Source organism: Anser brachyrhynchus (assembly GCF_964034855.1).
Source record: "Anser brachyrhynchus genome assembly, chromosome: 14".
NCBI lineage: Eukaryota > Metazoa > Chordata > Aves > Anseriformes > Anatidae > Anser > Anser brachyrhynchus.
Window position 1 is genome coordinate 14903277 of NC_137709.1, and position 21514 is coordinate 14924790.

The 21514-nt window shown below is 36.7% G+C and overlaps 1 protein-coding gene across 1 annotated transcript in view; it reads left to right on the forward strand.

The window, feature by feature from the left end:
• LCP2 (lymphocyte cytosolic protein 2) overlaps nucleotides 1-21514 on the forward strand; it is a 33528-nt gene that overhangs the window by 9660 nt on the left and 2354 nt on the right. Inside the window, exons 4-20 of the mRNA XM_080554770.1 lie at nucleotides 6825-6890; nucleotides 7812-7843; nucleotides 8714-8748; nucleotides 9856-10054; nucleotides 10725-10825; nucleotides 12115-12184; nucleotides 12400-12483; nucleotides 13256-13281; nucleotides 13368-13387; nucleotides 13495-13599; nucleotides 14499-14529; nucleotides 15116-15128; nucleotides 16124-16244; nucleotides 18292-18341; nucleotides 19132-19235; nucleotides 20183-20260; nucleotides 21353-21508. Of these exons, the coding sequence (XP_080410896.1) occupies nucleotides 6825-6890; nucleotides 7812-7843; nucleotides 8714-8748; nucleotides 9856-10054; nucleotides 10725-10825; nucleotides 12115-12184; nucleotides 12400-12483; nucleotides 13256-13281; nucleotides 13368-13387; nucleotides 13495-13599; nucleotides 14499-14529; nucleotides 15116-15128; nucleotides 16124-16244; nucleotides 18292-18341; nucleotides 19132-19235; nucleotides 20183-20260; nucleotides 21353-21508 (1291 nt within the window). The remainder of the gene's footprint in view (nucleotides 1-6824; nucleotides 6891-7811; nucleotides 7844-8713; nucleotides 8749-9855; nucleotides 10055-10724; nucleotides 10826-12114; nucleotides 12185-12399; nucleotides 12484-13255; nucleotides 13282-13367; nucleotides 13388-13494; nucleotides 13600-14498; nucleotides 14530-15115; nucleotides 15129-16123; nucleotides 16245-18291; nucleotides 18342-19131; nucleotides 19236-20182; nucleotides 20261-21352; nucleotides 21509-21514) is intronic.

Consider the following 21514-nt stretch of genomic DNA (forward strand, 5'->3'; position numbering starts at 1 on the left):
ACTGCTCCAGTATAGGTCACACATGGATTTTTTGAGGGATCTTAACCAACTCCACAGTCCATTTACCGTTGTAATGATTCCCATTCTCATCTGTGGTCACCACCAAGCTTTTTGTATGTCTGCCAGAGATACTGAAGACTCATACACAAAGCGATCTTGACTGGCCTGGATAAGGAAATCTATCCCAAGTGTCTGTCTAAGTGTATTGGGGCATTAAATCTTGTGGAGGATGGAAAATTAAAACTGAATGAAGACTGATTTTGTCAGGGACTATTTGAGAGGATCAAAACTTAGAGTTGTCCTCACATTTGAATGATGCGTCCAATTATGCCAAACAGAGCTTTAGGCAACTGGAAACCTAAATGCCCTTCTTTCCTTGCAGCATGTGGGCCCTAAAACCAAAACAAAGCAAAACAAAACAGAACACACAAATCTGAAACTATTATCCCATTTGTGGCTTTTCTGATAAATACTGAGTTTTCACTCCCATTCAGAATATATACGTTGATGATGCTGTCAGTGTTTGAACCCTGAGACCTCTTGCAATTTTGTTGCTATTAAAAAAATCTTAGGGAGAAGTTCAGAAAATTAACTTTGCTTAATGCTATATTTTGATTTCATGTGCAAATCTATCCTTTGTTCCCACTTACACAGTAGATCCAAAGGTCTAGCTCAGGCACAAGGTCCTTAGGTCCACAGGCAGAGTTCAGTTTCACTCATCACTTTATGTTTATCCTTTCCCTTAGGAGAGGGAGGTGGATAAAGCCACACGGTTCTTCCCAATTGAATGTTGTCATTGAATTGCTCTGAGTGGACAGAGGGAAGAGGGAGTAAAGGGAGGTTCTTGAACTGGCTTAAGGCTCCAGTTCAAAAGGGAGCACTTCGACACATGCTGAAATTCAGGTGTCTGCTTCAAGCAGCTTGGTGAGCTGGAGCCATAATGAAGATCTCATATGATCAGTTTGATACTGTAATTGCATAAACATTTGAAAAATATCATGCAAAGAAATAGAATAAATGGTGACACTGTATATTGATAATATTTGTAACAGTGGTGTACAGACAAGAGGGTGATAAATGTTTTGTTGTTCTGTTTTAAATAATTAACCATTCTATTAACTTGATGTTCAGTTTTAAGAATTAATATAAACAAATCAGAAACCACATATTCAGATAGGAAGTAGCCAATTACAGCATCCAAGTGACCTTGATCATACCTGAAATGATTTAACTCAAAGTCACATTGGATAGTATCACATTAGCATTAGAAGTTTTTAGGTATCTGATGTACCAGAAGGGTTTGAACTGATTTTAAGAAAAGCTTATGGTGTTCCACATGCCCCTTCCAGAGCAGGTGATACAAGAGAGATTAAAGGCTGTCTGGTAACTTTTCTATAGCTAATTGCTTATTTATAACAGTAACTCAGTTTTAAGATTGTCTTTTTTTTTTTTTAGTATTTAATAACAATTTTGTAAATCTTTGTACAAAACTATACCATCATCCTTAAGGCTATCATAAGACATATTCTGTATGCAAATTATTTTCATTGAAAAAAAAAGTTAATAAGAAAGTAGTGCTTGAACTCTAGCTCAGTAGAAAATGCCACCCCAGAATATTTCTATTTGAATATATACATTTCTATTTTAAGATGCAGAATATCTGCTTTAAATCGCTTGGTAGCCAAAAACAAACAAATAAAACAAAAACACAAAAACCTTTTAAGAATGCCTAGAGGGGAAGACGCATGAGGAGCGGCTGACGTCGCTTGGTTTGTTCAGCCTGGAAAAGAGGAGGCTGAGGGGAGACCTAATCAAGGTCTACAGCTTCCTCATGAGGGGGAGTGGAGGGGCAGGTGCTGATCTGTTCTCTTTAGTGACCAGCGATAGGACCCAAGGGAATGGTGTCAAGCTGTGACAGGGGAGGTTCAGGTTGGATATTAGGAAGAGGTTCTTCACTGAGAGGGTGGTCGCACACTGGAACAGGCTCCCCAGGGACATAGTCACAGCACCAAGCCTGTCGGAGTTTAAGAAGCGCTTGGACTGTGCACTTAGTCACACGGTCTGAATTTTTGGGTAGACCTGTGTGGAGCCAGGAGTTGGACACGATGATCCTTGTGGGTCCCTTCCAACTCCGGATATTCTATGATTCTATTCTATGATTCTACGAATACAGACCATATCATAACAGTTTAGGTGTAGTTGCTATTCTATCAAAAGACCTATGTATATCTATTCAGGTGATCTACATAGATATGCAATAGCACTGATGAACTATCCTTAAAGACCTGATAGTGCATGATTGCACGTGGTAGAATCCAGTCTGCAGGTTCCAGACCACAGAGGATTTTCCCTATTTCAGTTCTCCACAGAACAGATTCAGTGGAAATCTATGCCCCAGGATATGTCCATCCATTATCCCCAAAGCTGCCACACTGCTGCAAACCTTTAAGCAGCAGCAAAATTTGGGCCAAGTAACTTACTGGTAAGAACACCTAACATACTTTTCTCTTCCTTTTCCCACTGAGAAACTGAAATAAATAATCATGACATGAGCATTAGCTTTAGAGATTGGGTTATCATGAACATAGCTGTCATCCTAAATAAGAAATAGCACAGCAGTTAACCTAACAGTTACTTTGGTTATTAGCATCTCAGCTCATTTGCAACCTGTTTTCTTCAAATATACAGTATGGTTAACACTTGGCATTTTTGTAACAATGTGAAAAACCTAAAAACTGTAGTGTTGTTTCTTCTCAAGCTCATTCATACTACTCTTGTACTTTCTACATTTTACAAAAGACCCATTTAACTTAATTTTAATAGCACTATGTTAATATACATAAGTGAAGCTTCACAAACAACACATTGCATCCTGAAAGAGTAAGTGGTACACTAGTAAAACAGGAAATATTTCACATGGAGCAGACATTGACTAGCTGTCTTAAGCAATATATGAAACTCATACACTAAGTGAAACTCAGACCTAATTATGAGGGTGTAATCAACATTTTGATAATAAATCTAATGAAACAAAAGGCCAAGATACAACTTAAGGAACACAAGGAGCTTTCTTATTGCTTATAATCACTATTGGCAGTCACAGAAGGTCATGAAGTTTATACTTTTGGATAACAAATGTGAGTCTTGCCTGATATTTTAGAGACAGAACATGCCTTACTTGATGTGATCAGAATTAATAAGCAAGGAAAAGCAAAGATCTCACTCAAAGTAACGTTGGTGGTTGTTCAATACCTGAACCACGATCTATACACTGAAGTTAATCTTTGCCACTCTTATTGTTTACTACCTTGAGCCAAAACACTTACAAATTTTCAGTAAGTCAAGGTATTAATGCAGGCTATTGGTCCGTTTGGCTGTCCACAGTGGCAGGCTGATGACAAACCTGAGATTTGAGATTTTCAGCCTTGGTCAGAAAGCTTATGACATATCCTGTAGTACTTCTGGAAATGTCCAGTAACAAAAAAGAGCACCACTGCACTAACACATGTAATTGCATCTGCCAGTTCAAACATGGTAAGTGTGTGGAGTTCTGAATGGGATACATTCAGAGCCTACAAATATGGCACAGTCTGAAGGTTACGCTGCTTTCAGGAGAGTAAAAGTTGCAGTCCTAAACATTAAGAAATCTACACAATGCCCTTCTCTTTTAAAAAGGTACACCTGGTACACCTTGAGTAGAGGTGAATGTTTGTGCACATGCTCTCTTGGCTGGGATGCTAAAGGCTGTTGAACGGTTTACAAGTTAACTGGCACTCAGTCTGTTTTGAAGCCAACATAATAGTGTTGTATCTGCCCAACACACTTCACTCAAAGGCCAAAACAAAGACTTAATCACAAGCTATGCTCTTGAGAGTGTTCAGTATATGCAACTTCCTGGTCTCAGAGGACTTTGCCCTCCTTCTGTCTCATCTGTCTTAAGCCAGTGTCTTAATACAGGTAGGATGGATTCTGCTCATGGCAACAACATCTACAGTATACAAACAAAAGCCTTTTTTGGAGTACTGTTTTTTTTTTTTTTAATTTAGATTTTATTTTTTAAACTTCCTGCCAGTTTTAAGCTAAGTGCCTGTTGGAGGAGGTAAAAAGAGAAAGAGAAGTCTGAGTAACATTTTCTGCAAGTACTGTTGCCTTATCCTGTCTTATCATCCACTCCCACAACTCAGAAAGCAGTGTGGTTTTGGTACTTCCTTCCTCACATGGCTACAGACTCAGCTGCTCAGTGCACGTATTTTCTGTAATAAAGCTGCTTTTAAAAAGTTACCATTCTAAACTTTGCTTTCTTTTCTTCTAGTAACCTCTCTGAGACATTGGTTTGAACTATTTTAAATAAACTTGAATTGAAGACTACATGCTGTACTTTAAGTAGCAAATTATTCTAACAAGCAACTTTCCCTTTCAGTTCTTCCTCGGAACTGGTTGGTCTAAATCCTCATAGCAGCCAGCCCGGGTTCAGTCCAGAAAGCTTTCAAACACTCAAGTCTCATTCATACGTGTGGAAGTCTGAGCTAAAAGAATTACCAGTTCTAAAACCTGTAGTATTTACTTCTTTAGCAGAAACTAAGCACAATATTATGAAAGATCCTTCCTCAACCTCTCCAACAATAGCAAATTAGCCACACACAAGTTCTGTAATCCACTTCTCTACAAAAGTAGACATCCACATAGTGCACAGTTCACACCAAAACATTTCCTGATGTTTCACCCGGAATCTATTATTCACATAGCAACTTCCTTATCATCTGCAGCAGCAGGAGATTACTTGTGCAGAAGAGTGTGGACTGCATTGGAAAAAAAAAAGAAAAAAAGAAAAGAAAAGAGAGAGGAGCCTTGGCATAGTACTTGGCAATTTTATTCCTCTATACAATTTGTTTGGGTAACCAAACAATTTGTTTGGGCATGAGATTAATAACCAATTTGTTTGGGTATCAGATTTAAAAAGCTGTAATACTGTAATCATTCTTAGATTGTTAACATTTGTGCATGTATTTGTTTCAAAAGGAGCAAGTACGACAAAATTTGTTTAAAATCAGAAAACTGCAAAGTACTGTCTTAGAAAACCAAAAAATATTCTTCCTCTGCCTTTCTATTTTCGTACTTATCCTTGAGTCCCTATCCCTAACATCAAATTGCTGATTTTTATCGTTTTCAGACAGTATGGTCGTCGTAATTATTGGAAATTGCATGTTACCTGATACTTGTTGCAGCTTGATCTGCCTTCACAGCACTTTCCACAACCTGAATTTCAGTAAGGTGCATATCAGGAAAGCAGCAAGGGCAAGAGAGCAGATATTCAAAATAAAAGAAAGAATTTTCGCATGGTTGAGGTTTAAAAGAATAGTATGTTTTTGTTGGTTTTTTAAAAAACATTAGAGTGCTTGAAAGCTTGCCTTAATGAAGTCCCACCCCAGAAAAGCAGTTAGACATGAGAGATGCACAAACAAGCTCATTTGGAAAAATGTAGGGGTCAAGGTTGGTAAGCAGCAGAAAAAAAAGACATGAAACAAGAAGAAAAACAAAATAGACTGGTAACTGCCTGGCAGTTGCAAACAAACAACGATTTTATAATACTAATATAAAGTTTGATTGACAAGATCTAAGATCTACAGAAAAAAATAATCTGTACTAGCAAACAATAAAGTTATGGTTTTACAGAATGTAGAATCTGACATAAACAGGTATGTTTGTTTCCTGATTTTTTCACAATCTGAGAGACTTGAATAATATCAGCTAGAAATAAAATGGGGTATTTTCAACCAGATGTGTGTAACCCTTTTGCTTTGGCTGTGACAGGACTTTCTGAGTGGGACTTTCCTAAAAAAGAAATAATGAGAATTAAGAATCAGACTATGACTCATAGTAAGCTTTCTTTGAAATAAAAACTTTCTTTGAAACGAAGTAATCGGCAAGGCAAACTTCATTACTAACAGAGCAGAGTTGTGTTGCTCGCAGTGGCCTTAATTCTGTTTCTCATTAATGACAGAATCCTGTAACCCCAGAGTTGTTCTTGGGGACTCAGTGAGTATAAAAACCTTCGCTCCCAAGTGAAAGGATTGATGCCAGCAATAAGAGGAGCATAAATGCATGTTCCTGACCAAAACGTCTTTGAAGACTGTATTTCACTGGTTGTTATTCACCCTACTGCTGTACACAAACCGTGCATGAGTTTCACACAAACACATCAACTTGGAAAAATCTCTCTAGATATAAAGCTGTACCCTTTATACGCTTCATAAATATTTCTGCCCTGCCCTGCAAATGTGTTATAACATGAAACTGAATCAGCCTTTTCACCACCTTTCCTGGAGGGATTCCTTATTAGGTACATCCTGGCTGTGCAGGGAGGGAGACAAAAAGAATAGAGTAGTCACAAAACTGCTTTTTATTTCTGCTTCTGCAACCATAGGCTTGGAAAAAGCTGTTTCCTCAAACATTATCTGCTTTTTCCATGCAAAATAATACAAATGCAATCACTACTATTTAAAGCAGTGTTCTAGTGTGTGATGTCTACCACACTCAATGTTTCTATGGCTTGCTGAGTTTAATGTTGATTTTTAAATTTGACCAAACTTTTTTTTTTTTTTCTCTATAAAAAAAGTTCAGCTTTTAGGTGGATGTGCTATAGCACAATTTTGCAATAAGAAGAGAAATTAAGTATTCTTACCACATACTAAACAATACTTAGGAATTAAAAGATTTCACTTTGTAAAAAATAAGGGGAAATGGGAGGAAAGCAGCTAAGAAAGTGACTGACAAGTTTCAAGGATTTAAAAAAAACACACTGTTTTTGTGTCTCTTTTCAACAGAATTGTAAGTAAATTAAGTCAAGAAATAAACAGAAATGAAGGAAGGATGTCTTTCTTTCCAAAATGGTAAGTGAAAAGTCATAGGACTTTCTTTTTCAAAGTTTTCAGCTATATCTTTTCTGTACTGTTTTCTGTTTGATCAATAATACCTGTGTGTTGGAGGGACCACCTGGGAAGTAGCAAAATAAAGCTCAGTTTTGTTAATGTTATTTGTTAAAATTAGCAAAGCCTGAGCCAATGAACAGTGTAGATACTTCTGCAATGTCTGAAACCAAATAACATAAATTTAATATAATTTTACATCTGAGTAAATTAATCTTTAGGAATTCTATAAAGCTTGGGCACATATCATTACATCAATGAGTCATCATTAACACATTTCAAAGACTCATATATCATTGTACTGTAAAATGCTTTATGACTTAATGAATATGACATTCTGGCAATAGGAAAAGAGCAAAAAAATGCAATGATGTTGATTCTTTGGGTGGAGGAGTCATGAGAAAAGAAGAATTTCTATTCATATATCACGAAAATCTAAGTCTGGTTTGGTCTACGTGACATGGTTTTCAATCATCTGATGGCATGATTTTGTATCTTTGCATTAGCTAGAGTTTAAAACTTGAATCAAAAACCATAAAAATATTTATCAGTGCTACAAACATTTATGAACTTGACTTTCAGCAGCTCCAGTGGAATTATTTAAGTTTCCATTTCAAGGACTGATGCTCTTAGTAAATTTATTTACTGAGTCCACTTGTTTCCAAACACTCCACCTCACTGACTTGAACCTTTTTCAAGACAGTTTAGCCAACACTAGGATCCTGTGTGTGAAATAGGCATTTTGTGCAGAGTTAAACTCACATATCTAAATTTCATTTTACTGTTAAACCTAACCATTAGCTTTATTAGAATAGATTTCAGTATACTTAAAACATTTAAGAATTGCAATTGGAAAGAACTTATTTGTTCGCATCTTTGTTATAGGGGCCAAACACAAAAGTGTCCTGAAAATCCAGGTAAGTGTGATAACAGGTAGTCTCTGTCTACAAATATTGTATAAAAATATTGAAATATTAAGTTAATCCTTGCAGAGCAGAATAAGTGAAATGAAACAATACAAAACAGAAAAGGAAAAGAGAGCATGAAGAAGCAGGAAATTGTTGGTGCACTCTACCAACAATGACAGTAATTGTAGAACAACTAAGAAAATATTTTTTAAGAGAAAAGGTGGTGATGAAAGAGGAGAGCAGAGAAATTTAGATGAACACTTACAAATTGTCTTTCTGTAACCCAATACATAGCATCAGTACTTATATATACATTTGTTCCAACACTTCTGTCCCCTGCCCCCACTCCTAGCAGCATCCTACAGAAAAGAGGCAAGCTTTCAGGTGTCTGCCATGCTCTGAATTTTCATTTAAATTTTCTCATAGGCCAAAAGCACTTAATACTTCTGCAAGATACCATGCTCCCTAGTCCTACTGAAATTAAAAAAAAACACAAACACACAACTTTTGATATGAAAGCTATAATGGTATTAAAGAGATAAGAAGTTTATGCTCATTCTGAAAGCATTCTGCTTCAAAGAATGTTTACAACAAGAGTTCTACAAACTTGAAATGAAAGCACATATATCATGTCATACAAGGAAAACTATACGCTTAGTTTTGAGTAAGAATGTTATCTGTAGTATCTTCCATGATATATGAGCTACACATGTATGTCTGCCTGCCTTTAAAATGTCTACCTTGTTCCTGTGACATGTTATAATGTTATAATATGTTCGGAATGGATGTGGGATCTGTTGCGTCCTTTTTGTCAAGTTATGTCTTGATATTTTAAAATTGTACATGCTAAGAAATCTGTGGTTATACTTCCTTATGCAGGATATAGTCAAGAAGATGGTGGCTGGTCTTCATTTGTGAGTATCAGACTAACAAAACCTACTGGCTCAACAGATTCCCTGTTCTATCACTTCCTGCATTACCTACTTCAGGCAGCATGGATGGGGTGGATAATGGCAGGCTGGTGTTATGCTAAGGAAGGAGGGAAGCAGGAACATGAATGATTGGAGTAGCTGCATGCAAATTTCTTGACTGAGAAAAGGGCCTTTGACCAGTAATATACGGCAGAGCTTCAGAACAGCAGACTTGTACCAGTCATTCAGGCTCACAGCCTATGACCAGCTCCCCACAGAACCTTAGCAGCAGTTTATATTCCTATTTCAAGCTCTTAAAAGAGGTGGCTAGTAAAGGAAAGATTGCTGTATTATTCAATGGCAAAATCTTGCCATTTTGTTCTCTACAAAGTTTGCTTTTTGAAAAATCCAATTTTTTGCAGCCATCTGACTGCAAGAATACTTTTTGCCATTCAGCATAGAAAATGCTTTGGTAAGTGTCTTTAGATGAAGCATATACAAACCAGCAAGAAAAATTAATAAGCTGACTGATCTACAGTCCATGTCTATGAAGACTGCTCATAAACCAGTGCCAATGTTTTTTTGGAAAACAGGAGATTTACTGCTATTTCAGGAACACGAGAGAGCAAACTAACCACCTGTAATGCATCTGGGCTAGGCTGATGTGAGCTAGTCTGGAAATTTCAGCCTAGATATCAGTGAAAATTTAAATAATAATTTTCTTGTAAGTCAGGGTAGATTGCACAGAAGATGTGTGCAGTGACCACTACTACGTTTTGACTGTGATCTTGCTAGGTCTGGTCAGAGGAGAGGAGCAAGATCTGTATCATAAACCTCATTTTTTTCTGAATTGTTTTTCAAGTTCCAGGTTGCAGAATACATACTATTAAGTAAGAATGAGTATCAACAGACAAGAACTGCTGCTCCAGTGTTCTTTTAGGAAGCACTGAATTGTTTGCTGCTGCCTTAACTTGTCTGCTATCTAAAACAAAGACATTCAAAATGGTTTTTAAAAACTTGATATCCTCCTGGGTGAAAAGAATCTTAGTGCAATTTCCTTGTGGCTTTTCACGGAAGTAATAATATACATCTTTTATATACATTTGTCAGGATGAAGATGATGACTATGAAAGCCCTGATGATGACCAGGAAAAGGAAGATGAGGCTGACTATGAATCACCAACAGGAGAGCCTGAGGAAGCAGAACATGACAGCGATGGCTATGAGCCACCTCCATCCAATAATGATGAAGCGCACCACAACGTCATATTTCCTGCCAAATCCCTTGCAAACAACACAGATTATATAGGTAATTACTAAAAATTAAGTGCTAATAATAAGTCATAAGTGATGTTTTCACATATTATCAACCGCATTTTAAGTGGCTGGTAATGGAATATAGAAGGTTTTACATTAAGGTGGTACAGACTTACTGCAGGTTAGTGTCTTTGTGACTTTGGCCTATGGTTTGGAAGCTGCCTGAAGTTAAAAATATATACATACCAATTTAGCTTTAGTAGCAGTTCCTTGAACACAGCAAGCTATCATAATAGCAGCAAAAAACTAGAGTGAAAATTGGGAAAAGAAAGAGATCAGCTTTCTTTGCTTGTCTTTTTTTTTTTTTGTAACTGATTATTCAGTAGCCCACAGCTGTGGAGTAAAATACAGGACAACAAAACACTGTCATTTAGATGGGCTCGTGTTTCACACAGACACTGTATGCATGCAGGAAATACAAATAAATAGTGTGAGCTAACAGCCCAGAAGATGCAGTCACCACCACCAAAGGGCCAGATGAGCCTCTAACTCCCAAAAGAACATTGATCATAAAGCAACTATTTTGCTCTAAATTAATGCTTTTATGACATATTAACTTAAAGTATGCAACTTATTGCAAGGGCTCTTTTTCGTAAAGATCTAATAAGAATAAAATAACAGAACTGTTTGCATAGTTGTTTAGTTTGGGATTTTTTCTTCAGACAGACCTTCAACAGCCAGATCATCACATCAGCCTCCAGTACCACCCCAGCGACCTGGCCCGTCCACAGTACCAGCCTCATTTGGGGGAAGAGGTGCTTCTGTATGTTTCTCTCTTGGTATTTCATAGAAAATGAAATATTTAATATATTTTCTTTGCCAGTACCTAAGTAGAAATTCAAGTGCAATGCTATTGTTATTCAGAGAGTGTACGGAGAGGAAGAAGAAAGTCTTTTAGCTGTCAAAAAAGTTGAACTCTTATAGTTTGTTTTTTTTTTCCAGGAAACAATAAAATTTGGTGGGTTAAATATTAAATTGATCCACATTACTTTGCTGTTTCTTACACTGGAAATTTGTATCAACTTGTGAATGCCTCTCCCATTTAAATCAGAGATTCTTAATAGATCCTACTTTGTTTTTTTAATTATATTTGTTTAAAAAAAAAAAGAAAAAGGATAAATCTTTCCAAATCTTTCTAATTGAATTAAGACTACATATAAGGGACTGTATATTGAGAACTCTGATGACATGCACATATTTTTCCATTTTTTCTTCCTTTTAAACCCTTGAAATTGGAAGCTATTGTGCTGTTCACAACTTGCACTGCAGGGTTAATGTATGCCAGCACAGATGTACATAACACCTACTGATGTACACATGTAAAGGTAATTTTAGGATGCGATAGAGGGATCTTTGGTTTGACCCACTGTTATAGTTCACATATATAGCACACACAGGACTCGTTTAAATGTCATGAATTCTCAAGACTGGTGTCCTAAATTGCTGCACTATTCATCAGAATAAGAAAGAACATAGGCAGGTGTTTGTCTGAAGAAATCTAAGTTTAGATATCAAAACATCCTCACCGTTTTTGCTGCTTCTGGCAACATAATTCTATTTGACCCAGATCTCACAATAAGAAAGCATAGTCCTTTTTGCCCCGCTTCACTCAGCAACAATCATTATCACAGGGTTCATACATACTTCTCAACTTCAAATTTACATACAGTAATTTCAACACCAGATTTCAAAATTAAAAACCTGCTGCACCAAGGGGGAAAGCTACAACAGCATCGTTGAAGCTCTCTTTTCTTTCCTTTGACATACCCATGTTCTCCCCAAAGTCAGCATCCCACTAAAATATTGCCTGTGAGACTAAACAGAGGTAATTCTGCACCTGGAAAACATACACACACACACAAAACAAAACACCACCATGCACGTAGGTAACTCTTCAGGACTATTAATGACTCCTTCCTATATTGTGAGGAGACCTATTCTTTGTGCTGCATCATATGCAAAGATTGGCAGATGTGGTGTGGTGGGTTTAATACACTAAAATTAAAATAGAAAGAAGATGGTGACTTTAACCACATGTAAAATATTTTTCAGCTGCCACCTTTTCCTCCTCTTCCAAGCAACAATGACTTGACTAGAGACAGAAATATCAAACCTTCAAAACGTATGTACAGCTGTTTTTCTCTTTGTAAAGCTTTTACCATGGGCTACATAGCACTTCACTTTTGCCTGTATCTCTTATCTCCCCAGCTCCACCTTCTACTATTTAGTCAGAAGGCTCACTTGTTATTCTCAGAAGTAAAACCAATTCATGGCTATGCAAAATAAAATTATATTGACCTGTACCAGCGCATTGTCTTACACAGTTTTTGTGTTTAGCCCCAGCTCCTTCTATAGACAGAAGCACGAAACCCCCACTGGATCGCCTTGCTCCACCATTTGAAAGAGAAGCCCCAGTATCAGGTCAGTATTTGCTTATGGTAACACCAATGGCTGCTTTTTTTTATTATTCAAAATTATGAGATTGAATATCATTCATGCAAAAGAGCAAGGCTCAGCCAAACATACCTTAATCCAGTCACGTATAAGGTGATCTGCTTAGGAATAAATAATGTGACCAGTACTTACAAAGAGAGAGAATCATATCTAGAAAGTAGATCAGGACTAACTGAACAGAAAGACATTATGAGATCATCATGGAAAAAAAGAAAAAAAAAAGATTTAATACAAAATTACAAAATTTAAGTGAGTGAACAAAGGAATATTTAGCAGGTTAAAAGAGGAAACAACTTTTGCATACTAAGCTAATGAAACTCTGTATAGGCTACTGTATGTAATTTATTATCCAGACTTAAAAGAATGCTGAGAACTGAAGAAAGACAGAAAAAAAAAAAGGCATTTTAGACCTGAAAACTGTATTCTACAAAAAAGCTAAGGAGACTATGTGACTACTCTGATTTTTATTTACTAACTAAACTCTTTTATTTGGCACATACTGGCATAGAATTTTTCAGTAATTCAAAGCTGAATCATAGAGAATATTTTTGTAAAATGTGCCACTTTGAAAAAATTGCAGTTTTGCCACCTCTTATACAGCCAAAATCTATTTCTGGCTTATATCTCAGGAGACCTAGTGATTCAATCTGCAAAATTTTCTTTCAATAATATTCAAAACTGCGTGTTTCATAGAAAGTTTAATTATCTGCAGTTACATTTTTTCTAAATGTATTTTCAGGGAGGAAGCCAGGCTATCCTGAGAAGGTAAGGCCTTTCTACTTTGGTGCTTATAAATGTTTTTCACCTGTTTTGATACCCTTAACTCTTAATTATTCCTTGTTGTTTTACAGCCTCTGACCCCACAGCTAAGGTAAGAGTTTTGCCTCTTGAAACGGGACTCTTGATGCCCATATTAATCAGTTACTTCACATTAAGCCATTTTTTTATCTTTATTTCGTCATCTTTCTCCTCCCTTAGATCCCTGGGAGAACAGCTAGCAATGATGCCAAAACCTCCTGTCCCACCAAGCGACAGATATGAAAGAGGCAATCCAAATCCTCTAAGGAAGCAAACTCCTGTCAAGTAAGAGTTCATTTAACTGAAATTTAATAAAAGCATATATTAAATTTAACAAAAATATGGATAAGCAACATGGGATGGGAAAATTACTGCTAACAGTGCCAACAGTAGCTGCAGACATCAAAGTTTTGTTTCAACAATATGTACGGAATGTGCTGCATGCTACAGAAAAGTGTGAATGTGGTAGAAACTGTCTATCAATTCCTATCTCAAATGGCCATTACATATGGCATGACTCACTTCCTAGTGGCACAAAGAAACCTATGATCCATGTTTGTTTCCACCAGATCAAGCTCTCGCTCTAAGAAACATTCTTTTATGAATCCCATATCTATTTTGTGTAGGACATAAGAAAAAGAAAGGCTTACTTTCCTATTACTGATTTTACTAGTCTGCAAAACTCATAGCAAATATTATCTATAGCATAAACAGCATTTTCTAGATAACTTACGGGCTGAATAGTGTGACTGAATTTAAAACAAAATAAGAAAGTAATTGAGATCTGGTAGTCAGCCAAGATAATTCATCAGAGAAACAGACTGGAATGCTCATGATGTGCTCCAGCAATGTTGCTGAGTATTATAAAATGTGTTTCAGACTTGAAACAGATTTCATCAGTGTAGGAACTCGTTTTAAGCTTTAATCTTATGATAAATCATTCAGAATTTTGCTTGTTCATATAATCAAGATTGGCTAAGGACTAGTATACCATCTTAAATTATGTCTGAAAATCAGAATTTTAGGTACTGTTACAAGGAGAAAAAGTTGCTTCTGCAGTCATATAGGACTGTAGAATTTAGTACAAATTCATGTCTTAGTTGGATATATAGCCTTATGCACACCAAATGAATGGATAATATTCCATCTATGATTAATGTTTTGTTCTCTCTGTTTCATTTCAGGCAGGGTTGGCCACAACAAAAGAGACCTGAAGTAAGTATAGTATCAAAACAAATTTGTAAATTATATGTGCTACAATAAAATGAAGTACCTGTATAAGCTAATAATTCTGGAAAAAGTAAACTTGTTTCTTTATGCTTTGTAGTGAATGAGGATGGATCTTTCATTGCACACAGTTTCTGTTTAATAATTTCCTCTAGTTCAAGCTCAGATTATTCCCTAAATACTTTATCTTAGATAATAGGAAGAATAAGGCCAACATTTTTTTAATGACATAGGAAAGGTGATTTTGTTTACATCAGGTTTGAGTTTTTGATTTGGGATTTTTTAATACATTATTATTTTTTGATTTAGCATATGCTGACCTAAGAATTTGTGATTTTTACTTAATTGTAAATAATAGTTGCACATTAACACAAGAACTGTAAGCGTTATTTGGTGTTGCATGAAGACAGAAACCTCAGCATTTTAGATGAAAGTGACAGTCTACATACTAGATTCTTAGGATCCTTAGTATGCTCAAAATTCACAAACTTCCAGGTCTTTGTATCGTAAAAGATAAATATTACTAAGAACTCTGCTATAAGTTGCTAACATTTGTTTTCTCTTGGTTCCCCAGGAAGAAGAAGACAGTAAGTATTTCTGCTGTGAAGTCTTTCTTTGTCTTAGCACTACAAAAATAGTTTCCAGAGTTCTTTCTTTAGAGCCATGTAAAAAAGTTCGGTGGTATCTTGACAGGCTGTAGAATGCCTACAATGTATCTTGTGCAGATTTATATAGCAAAGCCACAAAACACAGGAAATCAATAGCTAATAGCTTTCCCCAGTCAGTCAGTTACAAGACAGCAGAATTTCTTACTTTGAAACACCTTATATTTTAGAGACTTGTAATCTGCACACAGCATCAAACAGCTAGGCGTGTTTTCAGTTTTCAACAAAATGTTCAGTAAAACCCTGCTAGTACTAGTCTTCTGTGTAATGGTACTTACTCTAAGGAACAGAACCAGAACTTGTTTCATTTAATAGTACTATTTATAAATTACTTAACAAGCCTGGTTCCTAAAATAAAGTTTGCAAAGTGAATTCATAGCAGAAGCAGAATATTCGGCCAAGTCTTTACAACCTGCCATTTCCTGTAAGATTGCATTAAGAATAGAGCACAGAGCACAGTTAACCTGTTCTCTTTTTACCAGTTGTGAAGATCTGAAGTGTAAAAAAATGTTTCAGTTTGATGATGTTATGATTATATGGGAGAAATCTCATAAAGGAAAGAAGTTTAAAGAGGTGACCTCAAATCCACTATTCAGAAGCAGCACAACAGAGAGGACACACTGTCATGCTTCACCTTCAGCTTTATTACAGTTAAGCTGTTTGACTTGTAGCTTTAAAAAACAGAACTTAAAAAAACTAAATGCTCAAGTCTACTCCAAATTATTTTTCATTTAATCTTAAGCTCTCAGTTGACCATATGACGTTACAACCCGTAACTAGCATATCAAAGACTTTTTAGAAAACATTTTCCTCCATTACGTTTATCTAATTAGAGAGCAGTAATGTGCCAGGATTTCTTTAACTCATTTAAGAATGTCTCAGATAGGTTTTAAGTTTTCTTCTCCTCTTCTCCACAGCCGCACCCCAAAGAGCAGTGCCACAGCTATCTTTGCCCCCATACAGCTCCAATACATTCCCATCAAAATCTATCAAGCCTCCACCTAAGCCAGGATCCAACAGCATGCCTGGTGCAGAAAGGTTTGTATCATTCATTGTATCACTCCTCTGGAATTTTAATCTCTTTATATATATATATGGCTACAGGGTGCTCTGGGGAACACAAGGTAACTACTTTAAGAAATCATTTTTGAAGCTGCACCCTTGCCTCAACTACATGCTAATTTGTGGTGTTCCTACAATCAAGAAGAATCCTTAATAGAATTAAGGATTAAGGATTAAGGAATAGAATTAAGTTCTGTGTTCAGCAGAACAGTGTATACCAGACAACCAAGACGTAATGCACACTCTCAGTTTTAAGTCAAGGAATATTTCAGGGCCTACATAGTAGAATACTTCCATTTGTAAGGCATCACTCCCGCTGCCTGCAGGACCCATTCATTAAATGTTAGTTTAATGGTTAATTCTTATTTAAAATTGTGGACTTTGCTGCAAATACAACTTTTCCTACCTACAACTTCCACATATTAGATTATGTCTTCATTTCCAGAATGGAAGTTCCTTTAATTAAATTTTGATTTCTGATGAAGTGTGCAACAGCCTTTGATGACTAAGAGTGGGCTCCTTGAGTCTAAGTGTGAAGTACATAGTTTAATCTCTGTTTTTTTGTAATGGTTCTTTGATGAATCCCTGCCATTTACCAACATCGTCTGGAACTGCTGACACCCAAGTAGAAATAATATTGCAGTAGCAATAGCAAGGTCATATGAACTGTTTCCATGATGAACACTTCTGCTTATATTCAAACAGCGTCGTGTAGTTTTCTATAGCAGAAGCTCACATTCAGCTGATTCTTTCCCATGAATCACAAGTTGTGATAGGGTGCCCCTGTTCCGCAGGTATAATTAATATATTAATCCCAGAGCTTTTTGTGCAGTTCACTAAAGCAGAATAGAAATATGGTTCGTAAAGGAAAAGACTACAGGCGATTTATAACCAGTTGGGTGAAGCAATTAAAAATAAAAATAAAGACCTCTGGATCATAAAAAAGGCCATAAAAAGGAATTGTAGATTTTCTAACCAATAGCAAAAAAATGAAGCAGAAGAAGGAAAGTAAACCAAGCACAGGCACATGGAAGTGTTATGGTGCTGTGGGTATGAGCTCAGTGCCACTGTCAGATAATATCTTACAAATTCACAGAGAGGCTGCAATGGCTATCTGGAGCTATCTGGTCTAATGCCTCTGGTCAAGCATGGCCACCTAGAGTTGGTTGCCCAGGACCATGCCCATACAGCTTTTGAATATCTCCAAGGAGGGAGACCTCACAAGCTCTTTGGACAACTTATTCCAGTGCCCAGTCACCCTCAGATTAATGATGTGTTTCCTGATGCTCAGACGGAACCTCCTGTGTTTCAGTTTGTGCCCACTGCCTCTTGTCCTGTCTCTGGGCACCACTGAAAAGAGCCCGGCTCCATCCTCTTTGCATCCTCCCTTCAGGTTTTTATATGCATGGAGAAGATCCCCCCGAGCCTTCTCTTTTCTAGACAAACCAGTCCCAGTTCTAACAGCCTTTCCTCACATGTGAGATGCTCCAGTCCCTTATCATGTTAGTGACTCTTCACTGGACTCTCCTGTAGCTCCATATCCACAGACGCAACATTAATGATGAGAAACTGCTCTTTCCTCAATAAAGTTAAAAAAGCTACAAGTAAAATGACTCTGTAACTGGGACTCCAAAGAAACAAACATCTATCAAGCTGTTGCCTCTGCTTCCTGCTTTAGGGGAATAATGTAGCCAGTCCCTGTGAAAAGTCAAGAAGATGAAGTCGTTTTCTTCATTAATCCTGACACAGAAATCTTGATAGCCTGTTAGTGACTCTGGCTACCTCATTCCCAGATACTGAGCTCCAAGTAATTTTAATGGTGGATCTACTTACAAAAAAGGAAGGAAAGAAAAATGCAACGAAGGAAGAGAAAGTTGTCCTCATCCTTCACAGGACTCAAGAGGATGTCACATTCTGTAAAACAGGCTCACAGTTCAGATCAGTATTTTACAACACAGAAATCTTGTATAGCAATGTCATATTGTACTTACTATTTTTGTTGTTGTTGTTGTTTCTATAACAGTGCTAGAAGCCTGTCTGCAAGTGGCTCTCTACCACCTCGCTTCCCTCTAGGTTTGTATCCTTCACTCCTTGATTTTATGTACAAACAATGACTGAAGGTTGCAAGGCAGTTTGAGTGCATTAGTCTGAATCTAGGATGATCTTCTCCCATGAAGTTTGGGCTTAACAGTCTAGTTAAATCATTGCCAAAACTTCATATAAGTACCTTTTTAAATATAACTAACACTGTTGAAAGCCAAATAACACTACCTAGAAATCATTGTGGTATACTAACAGTCTCGAAAAAGGGAGAAAACACTTTCCATATAAAATATACTGCATCTTGTAAAAGGAAGTCAAAAATAAAGGAAGCTTATAAAGCAATTGTTTTGAAAATTGATTTTTGCATATGGTAACACCTACCAATGTCTTACAGTGACCTTTTTTAGTTTCCACTTGCTAAGAAGGCAAGGAATCTGAAGAGACAATATTAAATCTGTCTCTAAAGAAATTGGAGATGCTCTCAACTGAGTAACTGTGGTACAGAAGCTAAAAAGATGCAACCTATATTTCAAGCTCATCTGATTTTAAGGTACTATGAACTACGAGAGTTCAGTTAGCGTCCCTTTGCACCAAGGAAGAATTTATATAAGGAACTTAGATTTCATACATCAGCCTACATACAACATTCATACAATAAATCTGATTTCAAATCAATTCAAAATGCCTCGGTACCAGAGTGATACAAATTCTTCATGCCTCACAAAATCAAGATTCTATACCATATACCAGTATGCATTTCCCAGATGAAATTATTTCCTCATTTCAATATTTTTTCTGTTCTTGTATGACAACTTCAAAGGCAACAACAGCAGATCTCCTTCAAGAGGGACAGCTGATATAAGACCTCCATTGCCCATTCCTAGCAGACAGACTGCTCAGCACACAAACACGGAGGAAGATGAGGTACAGAAACATCACAAGTATTAACTATAACTGCTAAATACAGCAAATAATCTGATTTCAAGAGAGAACTGTTTTCAACGTTGTTTTTCTAGTTAGTAGCCATTGTCAGGATGTTAGTAGGTGTTTTCAGTTTCCTTTTCTGTGTCAATATTTAGTGCCTTTTTTTTCTGCCTCCGCCAAGTAAAACAATAGCAAAATGCAGTAGAACAAAATAAGAGAAATACTTGTTTGCTGGATTACTTGGTTTTAAACAATTGTCTTCAAATAGCATTACATATTCATTTCTCTTTCCACAAGACCTTGGTAAGTAGACAATTCATATACTTTAACCACTTAAGTGCATTTTTGTTTCACATTTCTTTAAATATGGCAAGTATAGAGCAAACCACTCCTGATGAGACCATGTATGGTTGCCCAGTACTGTTAAGTTCACAGGAAGTCTGTGCTATTGTCTCAGATGATTGTTAAAAAAACAAAGGGGGGGGGGGGTGGCGGGAGGGGGGAGAGAAAGACAGAGAGAGAGGCAAACGTTAGCACGTTTGCACGTTGATGTTAGCATGGTAGCGTCCCAGGCAGAGGGGTTGTAAGTAGATGATCTTTAAAGTCCCTTCCAACCCAAACCATTCTATGATGCCATGATTTGAAATCTATTTTTTACTGAAAATATCTGGAAATACCAGTTTTCCTACCTTACTTGCAGATATTTAACAGGTAGGTCTGTAATACTTCCATAATTTTCAAAGTGATTAAATCACTAAAATCTTTCAGTGTCACTTACCATATACTCGTATATGCTAGTATGATCCCTGAAGCTCATACCTTCTGCACATAAATTCCAATATCCCTCACGTTCAGTTTTCTCTCTACTTATTAGTATGTTGTTAACATAATAAATTAATTCATTGACAATTGACTTTCTCCTTTCTTCTCTCCCACAAAAAATATAGGATTCATTAAATGATGAATGGTATGTTGCTTATATTAGCCGGCCAGAAGCAGAAGCAGCTCTTCGAAAAATAAACAAGGTACTCTTTAAACTGTTGGGGGTTCTCAGCACCTCCTTAATAGCCTAGCTAGATGTCCCTGCAGTCATATAGGAAGAGTGAAGGTAAATTGCACCGTAAGGTTAAGCTCCAATATAGACATTTACACTGGGGGGTTCATCTTGCATATCTTTACCCACATAAAAGTTAGGCAGCTAGATTAAACCAGCCATGAAGGCTGTTGTTGTTTTTCATAGCCCAAGAGAGCAGTTTCATCTTACCTATCTTAAGAGGAATGACTTGTTCTCTGGAAAGATTTCTTTGTCACTATTACAGAGTTTGTCACAAATTCCAAATTTTAGCTTGAATTAGATGAGTTGAGTCCTACCCTTTTCTAGGCCATAGTTACCAGCAAAATGAAGTACAGATTCAAGCACGTGAAGCCCAGGCTTAACTGTGTGTGCAGAGATAAAACAAATTATATCTCATTAATCATTGTGAGAAAACTGTTTAATCTGTGATGCCTCACAGCACATGCAATGGTTTGAAGTTGCCATGTACAGCATTTCAATGACTTGTGCTAAGGTCTAGCTTATGGGACCACATCCAGTGCCTTTCAGACAGGGTATTTTAATGGAAGATTTTTAAAATCTGAAATGAAGAAAAGCAGAAGGAGAGAAAGAAAAAGAGAATATCACTGGCTCTACCAAAATGACACAGCCACAATCATTATTTTAGGCTGCCTGTAAACAGATCACAGAGGAATCTTGATTGAAATTTACCAGGAATTAAATTCTCTTCTGGCTGAAGTGGAGTTAGGCCTTTCATATTTTACCTCCTCCTTTAGTGGCATCTCTCCCTCATACGACACCAGCCCTCTCTTCCCTAAATATCTGCATTTTGTATCAGAGAGTGAATACTTTAAATAGCAGATTGAAAGACACAATATTTGAGGAATGACCTAAATGTTTTTCCTTATAAATAGCTCAGTTTCTCTTGTGAGGGAGAAAGAGAAAATAGCAGATTTCACAAAGAAAAATTCCTTAAAAGCATGAGTGATCTACTTAAGGCTGTTGTGCAGATCAAAACCAGAAGCAGCATTTATTTGTCATCTTTCATCTTTTCATCTTTCAGGATGGAACCTTCTTGGTAAGAGACAGCTCAAGAAAAACTGCTACTCATCCATATGTACTGATGGTGTTGTACAGAGATAAAGTATACAACATCCAGATTCGTTACCAGGAGCAAAATCAGATATATTTGTTAGGAACTGGCTTAAAAGGAAAAGAGGTACTG